The sequence below is a fragment of the Lutra lutra genome, chromosome 11 (genome assembly GCF_902655055.1).
Source record: "Lutra lutra chromosome 11, mLutLut1.2, whole genome shotgun sequence".
In the NCBI taxonomy this organism is placed as follows: Eukaryota; Metazoa; Chordata; class Mammalia; order Carnivora; family Mustelidae; genus Lutra; species Lutra lutra.
The window spans coordinates 67,472,043-67,494,179 of record NC_062288.1 but is presented as its reverse complement, the minus strand read 5'-3'; the positions used below and the strand labels follow the sequence as shown (position 1 = coordinate 67,494,179).

The following is a 22,137-nucleotide window of genomic DNA, read 5'->3' as shown; positions in this document are numbered from 1 at the left end:
GTGTCCTGATGAGGACTCCATCCTGCTGTTAGCCACAGCCCTTTGACCCACTGTTCTTCAGTCTCTGAGGCCTCTGATTTCAAAACACAAAAGGCAAAGGGAAGTAGGGTACTTCCTCCTGTTTCTTCCTGTGTGACTCCCGTTCTCCCAGCCTCCACCGCTTGCCCCTTCCTCCCTCGCCAGAAGGGGGAATGAACTGTGTCCTCCCCTCGTACACTGACTTCTGGGGTCTTGCCCTCTGTCGGGGGACTGTCCCACTGTTTACTTTTTTTTTTTTTTTTTTAAAGATTTTTATTTATTTATTTGACAGACAAAGATCACAAGTAGGCAGAGAGGCAGGCAGAGAGAGAGGAGGAAGCAGGCTCCCTGCTGAGCAGAGAGCCCGAAGCGGGGCTCGATCCCAGGACCATGGGATCAAGACCTGAGCCGAAGGCAGAGGCTTTAACCCACTGAGCCACCCAGGCGCCCCCCACTGTTTACTTTTTAATGAACCATTAGCAGCATTTCTCTCATGACCAGTTGAAAAGAGCCTATGAGATTTGGATATTATTTGGAGGTTTAAAGGAGAGGAAGGAAGCTTAGATTTAACTGTGTCTCAAGGCCCAGCGTCTGCCAGACACTCCGCCCTCTCCAGGCCCAGGAGGTAACTAGTAGTGCATTCTTCCTACTGCTGAGGAAGCTGGGGAGAGAGATGCTCGCATCCCTGACCCAGTGAGAACCTGAATTGAAACTCACCTGACTCTGAAACGTATGTTCTTTTCATTATGTGACACAGTGGGAAGGAGCCAGGTGCTATTTTTCTCTGAAGACAGTGTTGATCTGCCAGGGATGATGGGTACATGTATACTCAGCATGTGAAATTTCAGCTTTAGGGTCTGAATACCCCAGAGGATTTTGACATAATCTATAAGAATGATTAGCTGACACTACCCCGTACCCATCAATAGGACCCCAGAGACCATTCACCAGATTTTTCCTCTTCCTTTCCTTATCTCCTAGAAATGTTCAAGTTTTTAAGAAGCCACATAGTGCACTGATGATGATGATAAAAATAATATTGAATAGCCAGTGTTTACTAAATCCATCTGTGTGCTGGGTATCTTATCATGTACTTTATATACATAAGCTAATTTGATGATTATAAATTTTTAAGTTCATATATTTTACAGATTCAGGGAGTTTCGTTGTCCAAGGTTACGTAGTATGCTAGTAACTTGTAGCAGTCCTGCTTCCTCATTCCTGCTTACGCCATGGCCTCCCATAATCCTGAGCGCGTGTTCTCTTCTGCTAATGTCTGTGTGCTTGCGTGAGTTTAAGTTTCTATATCAGTCATTCTGTATGTCTGAGAGTAGTGGAAAACCTGAAAACAGTGACTTAAATCGTAAGCAAGGAATTCCTTAGGAGGTCGGTTTGCAGTCGGTGTGGTGATTTCACAGTGTCCTCTGGAGCTCCTTCTAAGTCTCCATTCTAGGGGACAGCCCTCTCTCATGATGACAGAATGGCTGCAGGAGCTCCAGCCATTGCTGGACAAGAAGTGTTCTGAACTGGAAGAAGTTGAGGCATGAATGCAGAAGCAAAAGGAACAAGACAGTCAAGTGTCCTTCCTCTTTTAAAGGTCTTTCCTGGAAACTCTACCCAGCACTCTCTTTGTATCTATCACTGGTTTGGGGTGGGTCATAATGATCACTCTAAGTTATAAAAGAGACTGAGAAATGTACTTTTGGGGGGGGGGGTGGATGCATTGTTGCAGTGAACAAAATTGGGACTTATTACAATGGAACCCAACCCGCTAATTTCTTGAAATAAGTTTAAATAAATTCATCAAGTGTCACTCTCCCCAGTGACTCTCTAGGGGAAACTTGGAGTATTCCAAGGCTGAGAATATCTTGAGAAGATCAAAGAGTTAGTTCAATAGAAACTTTAACCAGGTAAACTGTGTCTTAGGTATTCAAGAGAGTTGTCAGGAATACAGCTTGACCCAACCCAAGGGAAGGGGAAGTAAAGTCCAGAAGAGGAGTGTAACCTGGTGATTTGAATCTTACACCACTTGGACTGGGACTAGTAAGGGGAAAGCAGAGGACTCCTAGATTCTAAATATACCCTAAGTATTAATAGTTAAGGTCATGCCACTTGTAAGATTTTACTTCATAAAAACCTTCTGTGGATGTAAAAGCAACTCTTTCATATTTGTGTTGGCTGGGAAAGGTACAGTAGAAGCAGAGTTAATTGGGAAACAAATAGGAAACAAATATAACCAGAGAGTGACGGGCTTTGATGATGGGAGTCGGAATCCCAGCTGTACCACTTACAAGCCTTGTGACCTGGGACCTTGGAGAAGTCGCCTAACCTTTCTAAGTCTCCTATTTCTAGTTTAAGAGAAGAAAAGAAAAGAAATAGACGAAGTCTTCCTCACTTCTTTAACAACTGACAACGACTTAGAGCCCAGTGCCTGACAAAAGGTGGCTGCGGTGGTGTTCCTGCTTTTGGTACTGTCACACTGCACAGTGTGTTGTCCAGCAGCAAGGGCTGGCTGTGTACTTGCTGTGAGCCCCTCCGGATGGGGTAGAGGGGTGGGTCAAGATCCCGGTTTCTCTGGAAGGAGCAGTGCGAGAGAACCTGGGAGAGTGGATAGGGAAGTTAATTCTCAAAGCAGCAGTGACAAGGAAATGTCCTGAGCTCTTGTTAACTAAGACAGGAAACCTACTGGGTCACCTAAACTGCAGGTTTCAAATGCTCATTTGGGTCCTGCTAAAGAAAGCTCATGATGGAAGGTTTAATTTCTCCACCTTTTACCTTCCTTATATATGAAATGAAGATAAGCATAACGACTACCTCTCAGGTTGTTGTGAGGATAACACCAGTAGAGCCCCTCAGGGCATAATATGTACCCAATAAATATTCTCTATTGTTCATGATGTTTCTTCCCTCCCTCGTCACCCAAGTAAGAGTAGGGGTCGTTGGTCTCAGTTTTGTCTGCTTATCTTGGCTTCAGTAATCCCGTAAAAACTTTAACTAGATCATAAAGTCCACGTATAATCACACTGGGCCACCAAAAGATATTGCGATAATGTGATTAATAACGAGTTCTTGGGTGGCAGTAGTGTTTCAGAGTGCTGCCCCAGACTTGTAAATTCCTCTGGCTTCAGTGCTTAGGAAAGTGAGACTGACAGTTCATTGCCCCGGGCAGCAAACACACAATCCGCCTGTGTTTACGTTCCAAGTTCTTTAAATAGCTTTGTGTCCCAGGTCAGAACTTCACTGTCTCCATTTTTCTGCCAGTGACACAGGCTGGGGGTTGGGGTGACATATGTTTTTGCAGCTCATTTCTGAGATGGGAACGGGCTTGACTAGGAACTGGGTGGGGTGCGGGGGGGGGGGAGGTGGGGAATCAAAGAACAGCCCGTGTTCTTAGAAATGACACACCAACCCTACGTTCGTTATCATCACCTTGCTTTATGTTTCCGACAACATCTGTCCTTTTAAAGCACTTTCCTGTAAGTCATGTCATTTGATCCTCTCCAAAACCTATAGAGATGGACAAGGAGATGCCATTAACATGTTTTAGTTAAAAAAAAAAAAAAAAAAATCAAGGCTCAGAAATGTAAAGGGACTTGCTCCTGATTATCATGGGCTGGGCTTGAACCCAAATCTCCTATTCTCAGAACCAAACCTTTCCTGTGTAACTGCACGTTCCTGCTAGCCTGTGTCCTTACTTCGTCTGGAAGAAAACAGCATTTATGTATCTTCGTATCTACCCATCTAGAAGTCTGGAATCCACCAAGATAGAAGAGGCTGGTGCATTGTAGCTTACAGCCCAGCCAGAGTAGAGTGTGTTCCCTTAGGTTTGCTTAGGGCTCACATGCAGGGGTCTGCCCCAGAGGATTCTTTCCAAGTGGAAGCAACCACATGGCAGGCACAGGGCTTTCTGCACATACAGAAGGTCTTTGCTATAAACCCTGCTCCAGCCCTGCCCCATCCTCCACTCCTGGCCTTGAAATTCTGCCATTTGGAAACTTGAAGACTAATTGGCCTTTAGAGAGATTCCAATTCAAATAGGAATTCTTTCACTATACATTAACAGGTTATATTAAAAACAAAACAAAACAAAACTTGGGTACTCTTTTGGGTAGGGGTTGATCACAATACCTGGCTCCTTCCAGTGTCCTTGTCCATGAGGCAGGAACCATGAAAGGCATTGTAAAGAGCCCATGAGATGTAGGTACAAGGACTGTGAAAGTGTAAGCGGCCCCCATATCAGAGAAGAGGAGGGTGGCTGGGGTCGTGGTCTGGGAAGGAGGAGAGAAGTAGGCACAGCTATAGAGCACGGGGCGCTGGCTCTGACCCTGCGAAGCTCTTCAGTGGGGAGGCATGAAGGCAGTCTGGCTGATGTCACTGTTAGGTCCAGGACTGGACCATGTGCAACTTCCAGAGCCATTTGGGTTGCTTTGACCTCCAGCCATCTGTGTCTGGGAATGTAAAACAAATGGTTAATGGCATCAGATGGTATATGATCTCAAATGTCCCCCCAGCTTACTGCCATAAGAGGGAAAAGAGCCCCCTGGAGAAATCATCAAGGATGCGATTTTCAAAATTGCAATTAATTGCGTGCTCGGGAAAACTCATCCTCTGCTAGTCATTCTGTTGAGAAAGGGGAAATTAAGGGTGATGGAACTGTGACTGAGAGGCCAGTTTGAATCGTCCTTTATGAGGTCAAAGACACAGACCCAGAGAACAAAAAACGTTAGGGTCCTGTGGTGGGGTAGGCCGGGAGCTAACCGCCTTCAGGCAAAATATGCAGCCAGGGGTAGGTCTGACTGTCTGACCTTGGACTTCACAGTGCATGGGGACTGTCCTTAGGTTGCTTTTTCAAAATACCTTAGGTCCACGGTGGCTTTGGCCAAACCTGCCTCCCGTCCTCTCTTTGGGAGCCCTCCATGTGGCTGTGGCCTCTCATTTCACTCTGCAAACTTCCTCACTTCCCTCCTCTTTCTTCCAGCCAGCGAGACCTGCAACGATTTCCACCCAATGTTCTTCACCCACGACAGATCCTTCGAGGAGTTTTTCTGCATCTGCATCCAGCTCCTGAACAAGACGTGGAAGGAAATGAGGGCAACTTCTGAAGACTTCAACAAGGTAAGGTGACTCAACAAGGCAGACGCAGCAGTTTCCTGCGTCCCCAAGGGAGCCCCACCTCTGCGTCATTCTTTAGCTCCCATACCTGTATGGACATGAGCTGTGTGTTGGTGGTGCTCTCATCTCTGCAAGGATGAGCCTAGAGCAGCCTTGTTCCCTTTTGGCTAACTACACTGGAGCCACCAGCGGAGACCTTTCCTTGAAAAAATACTGTCTAGATTAATTTTTTCGTTTAAGGGCATTAGTCCAGGGTTCCGTGTTACGGCAGCATCCACTGGGGAAAAGGCCTCTCCCTCCACCTGTGTGGATGGCTGTTAGAGAAAAAATGAGATTAGGAAGGCTGCTCTGTCTAAGTGATGTGGTTTCTTTGCAGATTATAGATATGTTGAGATAATCTGCCCTTCCCTATGTCAAAAAGAGGTTTTATTCAAAAGCAAAATCTCTTTCAAGGAGTTAAGTTTATATGGCACTTTTTTTTCTTTCTTTTTTTTTTTTTGTTCATAGAAATCATTTGATTCTTTGAATGGACATCTTCTTTGGTTTTCTGTGAAAGTATGAATTTTGTGTTTCTCTTTGTGAGTGAATGTTGGGTGACGAGAAGATTGTTGGCCAACTTAGCAGAAGCAGAAGTATCGTGTGAACTTTTCAAGAGAAACAAAATCTTTATCCTTAGATAAAGGCCTTGTTGACCATAACCCATGGTCAGTAGTAACTGATGGTTGGAACAGGCGTATTAGGAGAGGTCTTTAGTCCCATTCCTTTGCTACTGTTTCTGGATCTGGGTTTGATTGGCTTCGTCACCCGTGGCTGCTGACCTGGTCCTGGGGACATACCTATTGCTAAGAGTCCAGGGGTCTGGTTGCATGGTTGTCCTGTGGGGCCTTCATAGCTGGTGAACAGAACATAGAAATTCCAACTGCACTTGATATTCTCATTGGTCTTTGCTTCCCTGTCACCTTTCCTCTGAACTTACATTCCATCCTTCTTTTCCACCATATTTCTGGTTCGTGGCCTCTTGAACTGATACTGGTTAAAGGAAAGGAAATGAGGGAAAGGCAATAATACTCTTCGCCAAGCCTCAGTTGGGTTCTAACCTGATCGTCTCCATCACCGTGATGATCTTCTCTGTGTGAAGCAAACCCGTTCTGTCTTAGTCACCTTGGGCCATCTATTTAGTTCATTGAAACAGGTCCCAGCGGCGCCCCTCTGTGGAGAGCCCTGATCTGCCAGCTACAGTCTGAAGCCACCAAGGGTCTTAGCAGCTATGCCCAGGAATAGGCATGACTGAAGAAGGGAAGTGAGGGAAGGAAATCCAGTAATGCCTCAGCCTCCTAAGTTTACTTCACTTGATTATGAGGGACTTTCCCAAATCATCCCTGAGAAAGAGGAATAAAGGAGCAGGGAGACCTTTGTACAATCAAGCCAAAAAAAAAAAAAAAATGTGGAGAGTTAAGTAGTCTCTGAAATGACCAAGGCCGTTTTGCCCCGGATCAGATTAATGCTTCACGTACGTACTTCAGTGTTACTGAAAGCCGTCTAGTCCTCAGCTCTTATGTGTGTGGGACACCTGTTCTTTCAGGAGAAGGGGACCTCACTGGCTGTCATGTGCAGTGGCATAAGGTATCTGACTGCTTTCCAAGAGGATTTCATTCACCCTGCTTCTTCTGAATTATAAAAATCAGCATTTTTGTAAATGATAATAATGCAAATATTATTGTTGGTGATTTATGCACAGATAAGGTATATGGAAAATATTACCAAATTCCTGCAGAGGGATGGCTCAAGAGGGTTAGCACTTAGATGCTTAAATCCAGCAGAACATACAGTTTAAGAAATGAAGCCCCGAGAATACATTGTTAGCAAAGGGAGCCGGAGGCCTCAGTCCAGAGGAAGTGAGCATGGCTGTTGGGTCTGTGTGGTTTCATCACGGCCAGGTCTTTGGGTCGGTGGTAATGATATCCTTTTGTCCAGGTGAGGTCCCCAAAGTGTCACTCTGAAACTTTTTTCTTTCTTTCTTTTTTTTAAAGATTTTACTTATTTATTTGACAGACAGAAATCACAAGTAGGCAGAGGCAGGCAGAGAGAGAGAGGAGGAAGCAGTCTCCCCACCGAGCAGAGATCCCGATGTGGGGCTTGATCCCAGAACCCTGGAATCATGACCTGAACTGAAGGCAGAGGCTTTAACCCGCTGAGCCACCCAGGCATCCCTGAAACTTTTTTCATAATGAGCTTATGTGGCTGTAAAAACTGCCTTTGGTAAGACCTAAGGGCCAGGATTGGGGGATAGTTCCTTATTGTGGCCCTTGTGCCATCTTTGTGCATTGTCTACCAATCATAGAGTGAGCCTAGTGTCCCATACGTGCTGCCATGTAGTGATGGTGATTATGGTTGTGAACAGGCAGTTGGAAGCCTGAGAGGCAGAGGATCCTACCCTATGTACACATATCCCTTGGTCAAGAGTGGATATCAGAGGAGGGTCAGGGATGAGAATGACAAGGGCTTTCAATTTTCTACATGAGTTATTTTTGTTTGGTTTGCTTTTTTCTTTTTAGAATTACGCATGCCTTACTTCTATAACAGAAAAATCTATCTGTTACAAACTATTTTATCATTCATATACTAATTTTCTAGGGTTGCTTTCACAAATTACTACAGATTTTGTAGTTGAAATAGTGCAAGTGTACCTTCCCACAGCTCGGGAGCTCAGAAACCAGAAATGGGATTCATGGGTTAAAATCAAGGCGTTAGCAGAGCTCTGGTCCTTTTTGGCCACTCTAGAGGGGACGCCATCTCTTTGCCTTTCCGGGTCCTAGAAGCAGCCCGTATTCCTTGGCTTGTGGCCCTTTTAATCTTAAAAACCAGCCAACAGCAAGTCCTGTCCTTCCCACGTCACACCTCATCATTCTGATCCTGCTTTGGCTTGGGTCTTTCACTCTTGGACCCTGTGATTACCTTGGACCACCTGGATAATCCAGGGCAATCTTCCCTATTTTAAGGTCAATCAATTAGGAACCTCAGTTCCGTCTGCAACCTGAATTCCCCTTTGCCATATAATGTAACGTATTCACAGATTCTGGGGATTGGAATGTGGACATCCATGGGGGGGGGTTCATTTTTCTACCTACCATAATGTATATTTAGTTTGTAGGTGTATTGCATTATATGTCTATCTGTGTGTATCCATTTAAAGTATTGAAATGTGGACAGATGCGCTTTTTGTTGTTGTTTTATTTGCCGGTAGAGCAGTATACCAGTCAGAGTTCTGCTAGTGGTTGCTCAAATACAGATTTAACTATGTCCTTTTTCTTTTATGTCCCTGTTCTGCTTCTAGCAGGCTTTTGAAAAAAGATGGGCCCTGTATGAAGGCCTCTAGGTCAGTCCTTCCTGATTTTTTTCCTGCTGCTTGTCTATCAGCCACTGCTCTGCTTTGCCAGATAATAAATTGGAAAGGAGAGAAGAAGAACTGAAATTTTCATCAGTTCATTTTTCTTCTTGTTATTAACTTGGTAGCAGAAGCTATTTAATTTAGGAAGAAACGTGGATTCGGTGTTATTGGTAGATTGAATGTTTTTCTTGTTTCCGAAGATTGTCCAGATTCGAATTCAGAATATCTTAAAAGAGCCCAACATGAGACACACTTTCTTTTCAACTTTCTTGGACACCGTCTCAGACTGTCATCACTTTGAACAGTAGCGTGGATGGCGGATTTGCTTGTCGACCTACGGCCCGGGTTCTCTAAGAAGGGGCTTAGCTATCTGCCTTCTTCCGCTCATTACTGGAGAAGCTGTAACCCTCAATCCAAAATTCTGATTTTACAAATAATAACTAGATTCCAGCAGCTGCAGGAATTTCTTCTACAATGCCCCTTGCTTGGGACACTAGTTTGTAGATATCTAGTGCTTGATAGTTAATGCTTCTGCTGGAAGGGAAGGTTTGGAGATGCAGCTGCCTTCTTGCTGCACCGGCTTGGGGAAGCAGAAGATGGGATTTTTTTTATTTATGTGAAAGAAGTAGAATTAGAGAGTGATTAAAATATTTATGCTTTGGAAAATGCTTTTTTCCAGTTTCCCAATATAGCAGTCTCTGCAGAATAATCCATTGATTCAGGCCATCGAGTTTGTATTCTGTTTTTGCCTTTTATTACCAATATTTTAGAGCATGCATTATTCATTTTTATGGGCATTAGAGAAGAGCTTAAACTACAGCCAGATACCTTAGCACACAAGTGGCCCCATAATCGTTTCATTGAAGCCCTCATTTTTTAAGCAGGGTAGGAAAGAAGACACAAGAGATTTGGGTATTTCAGGTATGGGAATCTCACTTAAAGCTTTTGTTGCAGACTGTGCCACTTTAGAAATTCTAACAAGGGTATACACATCAAAATTGATATTTGTGTGGAGCAGTATTTCTCAACCTCATCGACCTTGCCCAAACCTTAGAATCACCTGTGGGGCTTTGGAAACCTCTGTCATACCAGTGCGCACTTGCACAGCATAGCAATTACTACTTTGGGGTGGGGGCAAAGCTCTCAGGAAGATTTTCCATGAAGGCAGATTGAATCACTAAGGGTGAATCACACCCACAGAATGACCATCAGTTGATACCCATAACACAAACCACCAACTAGCACGAATTGTGTGCATCAGTTAAGTAGTCTGTCCATTGGTTCGTAAGGCCCAGGTTCTGACCCTGGTTCTGCTACTCAGGAACTCTATGCCTAAAAATTAATTAAAAGAATAAAAAGTGGATACCAGTGTCCCATTGCCTTTTCTTATAGTGCTGTGATACTAAATTTAAGTAATAAATGTAAAAATGCTTTGAGGAAGTAAAATGTCATATGCAGTTGTATTCTTTTTGTACATTATAAGATAAATCCTATCTATGAAAAATGAGTAAGTTGCCCTTTTCAAAAGGAAAAAAAATTTTTTGGCCATTACATTAAAAAACAAAGAAAAAAGGAACAGAGGGGTGGAAGGAAGGAAGGAAAGAAAAGGGAAGCAGCTTTTGTACCACAGATTAAGTTCTGAACTGAATGAACTCATTTAACTTTGGCAGAAATCGGGGTTCAACAGAAAACGTCATGCATTTGGGAAGAAATAACTGTATTAGGTTCCTTAGTTTTCCATGTGACAAGCCATGGGCAGCAGCCTAAAAGTCAGGTTTCACAAAAGCTCAGGTGCTTAATGGCTGGAGAGAGTTAAGACTCTGTAGCTATTACCTCGCTGCACACAGACTCTTTGGGGATGTCTGAACCATCTAGATACCTTCAAAATACTTGTTCGTGGCATCGGTGTTACTTTCGATGCGATCAAAATCGCCATTGAAAACAAGATCAAATGACTTTGCCATGCTTTCAAATTGCCGAAATGGAAGAAACTAATGGTTTGAAAAATGTTGTCACTCTAGAGCAGAAGCACTATTTTGAAACTTGACCCAGCAGTGTAATATGCAAAGCACACTTGACAGAGGTTAGGATCTCAGGCTTGCAGATGAGAAGCCATCCCCGTAAAAGAGGATAGCCTGTGCGCAGGGAGAACCCAGGCCCATCAGACAAAGCCGCAGCTGCCCCTGGCTAAGCTACGGGCTCCATCTGAGTCAGTGGGAGAAAATCTCAATTAGGAAGAATTGGAGAGCAAAACAGAGGAAACATCCTAGGAAGTCCCCTGGAAGATTATCCATGGAAAATAACCACTAACTAGTCACATCTAATGGATTATGGGGTGGCGTAGAAAAGGGATCATTTGAGAGCTTGAAGGCAGTGATTGCATGAATGAGAACGAGAAATATGTTCACTCCCTGAACTGTTTCCAGCTTACTGACTTTCTGTGCATGCTTTTCAGGGGGCAATTATATATTCCGGAGTCCCCTTCCTAGGCCAGCTCAACTTCACAGTGGTGCAGACGGCGCTCTTGCTGGTTAGCTGAGCTGGCCTAGGGAATGAAAGGTGGTCTGTAACTCTCGCCATGAATAAACATGAATCTCTTCATTTGCATGAGGCAGGTGACTGTAAAATATCTTGGAGCAAGTTGTGAAAGGCGGCTTTGTGCATCCGTGCCCAGGGGAAGCTGGGGAGGACTCAGTGTTGTTTATCTTCATTAGAATTCCCTCTAGGGCTGCTGGTATTGATCCGAACCGGGCCTGGGGTAGCTAATAAAGTAGGTGTATGTTTTAATCGAAACATGAATATTTAAGTAGAGGAGAAGTCTTTTAAAGGGCCCCGATGTCGTACAAGGAGGTTATCCATTTTTCAGCTGTCTGGGCCGTTTACAAGTATTTATTCAAAAGGCTTTTCATGTTTCACAAGGGTCTTTAAGGTTTGACACGAAGGAAATCGCACTTCCTATAGAAGCAAATGCATTATACCAATAGATTTATTTTTTTGCCTTTGATGTTTCCTGTTGGATAGGTCGAAAATGGTTTCGTGTGTGCACTGCACACACACGTGTGTTTAAATTAAATGAGTGCTTTTAAGCTGTTCGCTCAAGGTATTGTTACCCTTTTTTTAATGGAGTTAGCCACTTCCACTGGGATAGGATTCCGGGAATGTCTTCTACCGTCCTCATCACTATCATTTGTGCTATCTAGTACTGTCCTCATCAATATCAATTTTGCTATCTAGGGACAGCAGAAAGACTGAGAGAGACCAGCTTTATGACCTTTTTTTTTTTTTTTTTCCCAAGAGGTATATTTTTAAAAAGACCCCAGTGGGTGTACTTTCTAAAAAGAACTGTATTAATTGCAGGTAACATGGGCCCGACCAAGACAGGTGGCATGAGGTGTTATTTCCCAGACTCTTTTGCATTACCAACCCCCCCAAGGATCTCTTTTAGACATTTCCCCCTAATCAACCTCCCCCTGAGATTTTAATTATGCAAATACATTGTTACCTGTTTATATATTGTCTGTTTATCTGTGCTTCATACATTAAGAAAGTTAAGATATTTTTTTGCTCCTCCAAGAACCAAATTTCTCCCCTTGGGGGCACAATCCCCTGCCCCACTGAGAAAGCCAGGTGGAGAGGATAGAAGGGAGAGGCTGAGCCTGAGCATAGCAGGAGAGTCTGGGGGCAGTCCTGGCTCAGGGGCTCCTCACCAGCGGTGTGTCCTAGGGCATATCCTTCAGCCTCCAGAGCCCTTCTCACCTGTAAACTGGTAGCAGCAAAACTAACAACAAAAACAACAATGATAATAGTAACAATGTATTTCCCCAAATCACTGTAAAGGTTGGCTTTGTAAATAGCCCCATACAAATGTAAGGTGCTGGTGTCAACAGACAGAACCTAAATTGACAGTCATTTGCACTTGGTCATGTAGTATAATTGAGCTGCTTTGATTTTCTAAGATAGTTTGTGCTAATATCTAGAAATACAGATTTTCCCATTCCTCTGTGTGGAAACCCATTGAACTTTGGTTTGGCTGCAAAGGGAGACTGACTACAGCGGGGACAGTTCCCTAAATGAGGAGGAAGTTCTCTGTGTGCGTTCCTGCTGGCAAGGGATGTCCCCCGTGACTGAGGGGCTTAGCGGAATCTCAGAGGCACGGCACACTGGGCCTTCAGGAGCCCAGGTCTTCTGAGCCGCATAACTTTGGCCTCAAAACCTCTTGTGCAAGGAATTCAGCCCTGTGAGCCCCGGATTGCTCATCTGTGAGATAGGGATGGGAATGACTGTCCCTAGGTGGGCTCTGAGCCCTGGACCATGTCCGGCAGATAAACAACTCAGCTCAGTCCAGCCTGGAGCAAACACTAAGTGACACCAGCTTCTAACTGCAGCTTCTAAATGCCTCTGAAAAGGAATAAGGCCAGTCATGGCAATGTTGATGGCAAACATTTTCAGAAAAAGACAAGCTTCTCCTGTGGATTTAGTGATTAAACTAATAGAACACACATCCCAGCACGCTATCTTCGTGGTGTCACCCGCACAGGGTCTGTTTCGTGAGAAAAGGGGTGAGGGAGGGGTCGTCATAAAGTGGTCCATTTCCAGGGACTGCTCTGGGTCATGTGTTTGATAGCCCAGCCATTTCTCTTTATGAAGGGATTGTATCCGGAATCATACAGAAAGACTTAGATTTTGTTGGCTCTGTTTATGTAATTTCCCTAAGAAATGGTAAAACTGTTTAAAATTTGTTTGAAGATTAACTGTTAGGTTTAGTTGGCTGAAAACACTGCTAGCATGTTTTGCTTTCTTGACATTTGCCATAACTGGAGCGTGTATAGAAAGGATAATTACTGTGATTGAGTCTGATGAGTAATTTCGGATAAGCCATGATGATAGGAAATATATGTCTCGGAGGTTTCTCTGCATGCAAGATCCTCATTTCCAAAGTCTTCCTAGAGTCAGTGTATCTTTCTTTGTATGTATAACATGTGCTAAGCTGACACTTGCCAATTATAAGACAAAAAGAATTGATAGGTTCTTCTGCTGGGCGGCAGTAAGCTACATCTGTCCCTTGGTCCAGCTGCAGACCATCCCTGATCGTGGAAGTAATGACGCCTCTAAGTTAGCTGCCGTGCCTCACTCTGTTCAATGACTTCTGAAACTTCTTCCCCTTTTGTTAACTACGCTTTGGGGTGCCACATGAGTTGTGAGCTGGTTCTTCTGACCTGAATTCCATATTCCATTGTGGATTGTGTTAGGGATTTCATAATGGCACAGAAATCATTTTATTAGTCTATGTCCAATTAAAAGGAAATTGCCTACGTTTTAAGTAAGGCATAATGAGATCTATACATTTTAAATTAAAGGGCACATACGAATCAGAGTTGGATTGCTAAGAAGAGCATCATTAGATGGGAATCTCTCACGAAATACAAGCCCTCCTTGATTTAAAGGAAAATATTTATCTTGAAATTGCAGAGAAAATGACGTGCTATGGGAGTCGAGAACAGAGCTGTACGAAGGGTATGTTTCCTAAGGTAGGACGGGAGAACGTAAAGGGGCTGTCATGTGGGTGCTCTTTATTGCCAGCTCAGGGTGCCAAATGGTAGGAAGAGGCAAGGGATGGAAGGCAAAGGGGTGCCCCAGATGAGATGAGACGGAGAATCAGAATGAGAGCGTAGTGTCAGAAGCCATTTGTTAGGACTCCAATATAAGAGCTGGGAGAACCGAGAAGATCCCAAGTGAAATTTCTAAATACCGCCTGCAAAAATACCAGACCTAGGGGGTCAGAAGTTTAAAAATACATTTTGTTATTTAAATGTGTATGTAATCTAAGTTCCTTCTGTGGCTATTCGGGTTTTTCAAAAATGTGCCTTATAGCTGGGCAGCTGGGCATGAGCAGTCCCCCTGGACTGATGGGATAGGAGCTGAAGCCCCCACCTGGCGTTCCACACCAGAGGCTAGCTGCTCTCTTCCTCTCTAGCACAGAGCTGAGCCACTAAGCCAAAGAGGTCAAAAGCAGGAGCAAAGATGGGGAGGCAAGAGGATGATACCAAAGCAAGGCTGAATTTGCTACAGAGAGAAAAAGACACAGGGAAGCTTGAATTTGAGAGTTGAGAATTCCAAACTTGTAGTTTCTTCTTCTCCTCTCCTCCCCTATGCCTCTACTTTTGTTGTTTCTATGTGTTTCCCATGCAGTTCTGCTGAAATGAAAAACAGTAGTAGGTGCTCAGTGAAACTATGTGGGAGGACGGTGGATAATTCAGATATCATCCCTTCACAGGCCCTGTATCTTCCCTGGGAAAGTTCTCAAGCCGGCCATTGTCACTTGTGGCAACAACGTCCTCAGATGCCCCTCAAGGGACCCTCTTGCTTTGGCCCTGTGAATAATACCGTGACCCTGGAACTTACCACAATGAACTGTGATTGTTTGTTTAATCCTCAGACTCATTGAGAGCAGAGCCTGGCTTTTTTCTGTATTCTCAGGATCTACTCAGTGCCTGGGAGGGAGACGGTACTCAGTGTTACTATCCCACAACCACCCTCCACACAGCACGGCCACGTCCGTGTTCCATATCTTGGTGAATCGTGTCACTGTTTAAACTATACTTCTAATGCTGTCCGTTCTTTCAACAAATATTATTTTGTATCCATGACACAGAAAGCATGGTGCTAGACACTGGGAATACAGGTGGGTTCTGCCTTCATGGAGCTGGCAGTCCAGTGAGTTTCTGTTTGGAAGTTTACAGGCTGGTTCCTCTTTGTGAAACCAATCAGAAGCCAAAGTCACTATAATCACTGTAAGGTCCTCTGCTTTCTCATTATTGCCTTCGCTCAGATCTTCCTCTTTCCTCACTCCAGATCTGGTAGGTGGAATGGCTGGTTGCAGTTCCTTACTGCTCCACAGGAGTCCTTGCCATAATCTGAGGGAGTGAAGCCTGTTTCCCCTGCCCTTTAACTTTTGACATAGGCCAGTCAGATGATCACAAATGTGCAGTGAGCAGAGGCCTGAATATTGCTTGTGTGGTTGGCTTGGGTTCTTGCACTTCTGCCTTCATCATGAGATGAGGGATGTATCCTGGGTGGCCACTGCCCCTAAGTGTAAGTCTCAGAATGAGGCATATGGAGTTGAGTTTCCCCAGTCAGCCCCCAGAATTACAGCTTAAAACTGCCGCCTCAGCTGACTGACAGACCGTGACTGACCATAACACTGTTGCTTTTAATCCATCTGTGCCTGTCCCTTGCCTGCCTCATAAAGTTTCACAGCCTTAGCAAGATGTTTAGGTTTCTCTTTAATTAGCCTAATGTAGCTTTCTTGCCTCATCTTCTTTTCTTCACCCTGCACCTGCTCTAAGCTTTGCACATTATGAAGTGCCTACAATTCCTTGTGTAAGCCATGGTACTTTCATATCACAGATATGGGTTCACCCTCCTTCCTTCTGCCACTAATGCCTTCCTTCATCTGCTCACTGAAATTCTGTTTTAAGATTTTACACCAAGGTGGTACCACCTTGGATGATTATCATCTCCATTTTTCATTTAGGATGAAATTCTGTACACCTGCCCCCATGACATGGAAGTCTGAACTTCTTTTGGAAAATATCTTCTAGCGTATTGTAGTAGTCATTCATTTACAAACTTGTCTTTCTCAATTAAATCACTATAGCATTGGGAGCAAAGAACTATAGCTTTAACTCTTAATATTCTCCAGACGTTTTTGAAATAGGATCTTCCCAATTACTTTGGGTTGGATATCAGATGAATAAATGGCCAGAAATGTGTAATTCACACATTATTTTAAACATTCTACCTAGTCAGTAAGCTAAATTAATTTATACTGTTTTAATATGGGATGGTCATTCTTGTAATTCCTGGAGACCATAGGTATTCTGTAGTTCTACAGAATGAAGGATTCTCTTGCCCAAAATGCCAATAGCTCTTAATGAAAAATCCTTCTAGATATTTCAATTAGAATCTCTTTTTCAGATGTCAGTACTTTGAGGGAATTACAAAATGATTTTGCCTTTCCTTTCTTAACAAAAATGGCAGTAGTAATTATTTTTCCACCTACATAGCTTTATATAAGGTGAATAAAAACCTCAAAGACATAGAACAGTCACAAAACAAATGGAGTTTCTCTTTTCTGAGGAGAGTGGTTGGATCCCCTCATTAAAAAGAAATCCCTCTGTTTCTTTTTTCCCCCTTCATCTTGACCCACATATGCTGGCCATTTGGGGAGTAGTCCGTTTTCCATCAGTCTTATTTCCAGGCCAGTGGGGCAGATAATGTCAATAATGGTGCTTATCCTTTCACAGGATGGCTACTGAGAGACCGTCCGTGCAGAGGACAAACGTGCCTGCTGGCAGTCCACCCATTTAGGTTACTTCTGTCTCCCTGAGCACACCCACCTGCCGGTGAAGCAGCCACATTAAATAGTAAACGTGAGCACACCATGTCATTCACAAAAATTGTCTTTTATATTTTACCTTTACCTCCCAAAGTGCTCTTAAATTAGAAAAAAAAATGCATTTTTCAAGAGTGTCATAAGAGTAGGAAGATTTGATTCGTGCCACAGTGATTATGTGTTTTAGGCGCTGGAGGCGATCAGCCCCAAGAACTTTTCGGGTCCTAATTTCCTTATTTCTCTTTCACGTTTCCATTTGTGTGGCTTGGCTGGATCTGAGGTGTGTGGCATATGGCTTTTTGCTGCTTGAGCTGCCATAGAAGTGAATGTCACTGGCATATAATGCCAGATTTCCATTTTGTGAATCACAGAGCATGAGATTCTGTCCAAAGCTCCCAGGCCACTAGGAGTCCTTCTAGCAGAAGCAGAAAAGGGTAATACCCATGCCTCAGAGATGCTGTTCCTATTAAAATGTGTCTGTCATGATAAAAGTGCATATAAAATGGAGATGCTCTTGCCCCCCAAGTGTGTTGGAAAAAGCTGCTTTGGCTTGTTTTATTGTGGTCAGCTCACCAGGCAACCCTGGATTTTTGGTCCCAAGCCTCAGCTCAGCAGACCCTGGCCCATCAAGGATGTAGAGTTGGTGTTGAATTTTTTCAAGTAGATAAGAATTCGCTTGTGCACATACCAGAAAAATAAGGCTGTGAGTAAAAGATATCGATGGTTTTTGGATGCAGTTTACCAGCATTTTGTATTCATTGAATTTTCAAGTTATAAAATGCTTTAGGACAGAGTTGGGTGATAATGGGGAACCGAAGCTGCCACAGACAAAGCCTTAGCCTCAACTCCCCATCTACACCTGCCACTCCGTACCCCTCCCTGCTCCTCAGCTGCCTCCCTGGCCTAAGGAATCAAGAAGAGGGTTTGGCAATTTACCAAAGAGAATAAGTTCAATCAACAAATTCAGTACATTGAGTCAATAGATGTAGTAAGTCGAGAGCATTGACCTTGAACTCAAGGAGTGGGCTTCAAACCCTAGCTCCATTATTTCCATGCTGTGTGACTTTGGGCACATTAATGTCCTTACCCTGTTTTTCAGCCTTTTCATCTGTGAAATATGGGAATACATACACACACACATACATATGAACATATATATGTTGTCAAGGTTAAATGAGCCAATATTAGGCTATTAATAATGTGGATAATGTGGAATGGCCAATACTCGACCCATATCTGAGTAAGAAAACTATTCTTTACGGTTTATCCTAGTATATGTAAAGCACGTGGGCCATTTCCATGAGGGGAAGTTACAAGAATGATGATACAATGCTCCAGGCTAGGTGTGGGGAGGCTTGGAGTCTAATCCAGCTCTCCCTCGAGCTGACGACACAACACTGGGCTGTTCTCCAACACCTGCCCTCACCACCCGTGTCCTTTCTAGATGAAGGTGCCCCTGGTGGCCCCAGAGGTGGGTTCTCCCTTCTGTGCTTTGAATTCTCTCTCTCCTCATCCACTCTGGATACTGCTTGATCAGGTCATCATGTCTGGTCCTTATGTCATCAATATTGTCCTCTTGGAGGCTATCGTCTTACCAACATATAAATGTACTCAAATGCCTTGTGTTTGAAAAAACAAATAAATAACTCCTTCTTGATCTTCCACACAGCCCTCACCCCCAGCCAGATTTCCTTACCTAGTTGCCTGTTTGCCACCTTTTCTTTTCAATTCTCAGTAATTTGTTAATCCACTGCAACTTATCTTTTGCCCTCACTAAAAATACAACTAAGCAGAAGAGGCAAAGGACTCTATAAACACTAAATTATGCTGTAATACTTGAAAACTTCTTTAGCCACAAAAGCCATTGGTTTTGATGAAGTCAAGAATGACCTCTGATGGACATTTCAAAATCTCTATGTTGTTTGCCTTCTTTGCAGCCCTTGGTTCTCTCCTTCTTAAACAGGATCTTCCCGTGGCTTTGAAATGAACACTCCCACAAAATAGATGCGTGACATATGATATATATGAAAGGAAAAATAATTATCATTGTTCCAGTTGCTAGTGATATTTTTAGAAAAAAGTTAAAAGGTACCTAAACTATATAGCTAAGTTCAAGAAAAGAAAAATATCTCTAAAATGCAGTAATAGGTGTCTTGAATACTCAAAAACCTCTTTAGCCACAAGAGACATGATTTCTAAGAGGCAAGTGGAGAATAAGAGGAACTGTTGAGTTGTTCTAATTTAAGACTGGAAAGAAGTCACATTGTTATGACTCCCTGCTCTGATGAAAAAGATAGACATCAAAAAATTTGTAAAAATAAATCTTTTGTCCCTTACATTTTTATGCTTATTGGCATCCTCCCTTCCTCCCCCTCGATTTCATCTCTTCAACCTAAAAAGCTACCCAAATCTCTCCTATCCATAAAAAAAAAAAAATGTTTTTCACCCCCGTTCCTCTTTCAAGTTCTTATCCAATCTCTTTCCTTCCCTGCACTGCCAAATTTTCCGAGAGAGAATGCCATCCCCGCTTGCCTACCTCCTCTACTCCCTGTGGTCTGATGTTCACCCACGTCCACCCACTGAAATTGCTTTATTTAGGTCAGCAGTTACCTCCCAAGTCTCAGGTCTCTTCCCAGTGCTCCTCCTGCTCCAGCACCCTGAAGCACTGGCTTATGTCCCCACCTGTGCTTCCTGGGATCCTGGCCATTCCCTGACTCCCAAGGCACTGCCACCACCTTTCACTGACCCTGACCTTTATGCATTCCCCAAGCCCTTCTTCTTGATTCTCTCCTACCTCCTCCCCACTCTCAGTATCCCATCTTCAGCCATCCTTCCATTCAAGGAGTGGCATGGCATTCTACCTCGTCCCTTTGACTTGGAACCTTGGGGTGATCCCAGACTTCCTCAGCTCTCCTTCTGGATTCCCACGTCCTGTGGATCCACCAGTGCATAAGAAGGAGCCAGCTGGCTTGTCCTGCTATGCCCCGCTTCCCAATACCATCATCTCTTACATAGACTGTGTCTGTCCTTTAATTATTCTCTCTGAATCTGGACTCACCCCACCTGGAAGTTATCTTTCCCCTAACAGAAACTCCTTCCCTCCCTTCTTCTTTTCTTCCTTTTTAAGATTTATATATTAATTTGAGAGAGAGAGAGAGAGAAGAACCAGTCCAGTCCAGGGCTCGATCCCAGGACCCTGAGACCATAACCTGAGCTCCAGTCAAGAGTCAGATGCTTGACTGACTGAGCCATCCAGGTGCCCCAGAAATACCTTTATAGAACATAATTCATCTCATGATACATCTACACTTAAAAAAAAATCTTAGCCTCCCTCTTCTTACAGAGTGAAAATAAAAGCTCTACATTCCATTGCAAACCACTTTTCCAAACAGAATGCCTATTGCACTCTTCAGCACACCCCTACTAACCATTAATTATCCTCTTGATGGCTCCCTGAGGATGACTTGTGCTTCCAAGTCTTTGTCCTTACCCATGTTCCCTCAGCAAGGAAGACCCTTTACCCTTTTCTTGACATTCTGCCTATCCCTCAATGCCCAGCACATGGGCCCTGTGGAGCCCTTCCATGGGGGTGGAATTAACTGATTCCTCTTAGGCACGCTTTCTTTTTCCCTGCTTTGTAGCACTTAACCACAGCCATACATCGAGTTTGAAACCTCTTTTTGGCAAATTAGCTTGATTTAAACTTGCCCCTGGCCACCCTTTTTCCCCACCTTGTGGCTGATTTGAGGCCATACTGCAGAATCCTAGATGAACCCATTGAAAACCATGGTCATAGACCATATTGAGTTATCTACACTTTCTTCTTCTTACTCCTCAGAATAAGGACAAATTCCTCCTCACCCTTCTACCCCAGGGCACCTACCGAAAAAATTATATAGGTGCTCAACACATGTGACCTGAATTAAATCTTGTATCCATCCATGAATGGAAAGTAGAAAGGGGCTAACAATGCTTCTTAAAAAAAAAAAAAAAGCTGATAATGTTTTAAAAGGAAAAAGTACATTCTATAACAACTTTGCAAACTACAGAACAAATTCAGTCCATAAGTGAAGGGCACTGTGTGGCTAAGGTAAGATAGGAGAAGAAGTGAGTCTTTGGAGTGATGATATCTTTTAGGACTAGGAAAAAAATTGAGCCATTTTCAGAAGAGAAAAAAAAAAGGGAGGTAGAATTTCATTTGTGTGGCTTAAAAACACTTTTAGAGTTTATTTTGGTGGTATTTACTGCCTGACAAAAGCCAGCTGATTCTTCTTGCTGGCATGTGCCTTCTGCACAGAGACCAGGGGCCAAGAAGCTTGCAAACACATTCACATCTCAAATCAGGCTCTGGCCGAGTCTGGGAGACCCCAGCTTCTAGTTGTTTATGAAGTTAGTTACCCCCTATCTGCCCCTCCCTTGTTTATGTGGGATGGAAGACCCTGGAGCTCCTTCTATAAAAAAGAAAGGAAGACTTGCCATCCACAGTGACATCAAAGGGCTCATTGCTACCCCTTTGCTGGTAGAAACTTGACATTTCAATAGAATTTTAAGAAAGCTGTTGGGACAAAGTGCTATTGGGAAATTCACCAATAGTTGATGACTTCATTTATGAAGTCATGCAGGGCAGTGTGATGCTTCAGAATCATAGACATTCTGGGAAGAAAAAGAAAGGTATGCATATAGATGTTCATTTCATTGTTATTTATAGCAGCAGGAAAATGGGAAATAATTCAGCAAAGAGGATATGATAAATTAACTTATATGCACATTAATTGATATGTTAAATTTTTCTGTCATTCAAAATGATGTTTGTGAATGGTGTCTAAATATAAGAAGACTTTTTTTTTTAATTATGCTAAATGTGGGAGAGCAGAATGCAAAACTACACTTAACTAAGTAATAAAAACTAAGAAGGTTTAAATCTCTTCAACAATGGTTTCTTCTGCATGGTGTAATTAAAATTTTTTCTCTTTTATTATATTTTTAATTTTGTACATTTTCTCTAATGAACATATATGTTCTTACAGTCATAGTTTTAAAACCAATTTTAAAACATGGGGATGCAGGACTGTCACCAGGCTCCAAATCTGGTACGATTAGTGGTTCTGGTCTAGAGTGAATTTTTTTTTATTTCAACATCCCATGTTATAAATTCAAGCAAAGTTTTGTTTATTCTTCCTTGAAATAAAGCTTGGGTTTAAGCCAGCTGTCCTGGCTTAGTCAG

At 43.2% G+C, this 22,137-nt stretch overlaps 1 protein-coding gene across 7 annotated transcripts in view; it reads left to right on the top strand.

Moving 5' to 3' along the window:
- ELMO1 (engulfment and cell motility 1) overlaps positions 1–22,137 on the top strand; it is a 545,585-nt gene that overhangs the window by 375,267 nt on the left and 148,181 nt on the right. For all 7 annotated transcript variants that reach the window (XM_047695461.1, XM_047695463.1, XM_047695459.1 and 4 more), the window contains one exon: positions 4,997–5,133. In XM_047695461.1, coding sequence (XP_047551417.1) covers positions 4,997–5,133 — 137 coding nt within the window. The remainder of the gene's footprint in view (positions 1–4,996; positions 5,134–22,137) is intronic.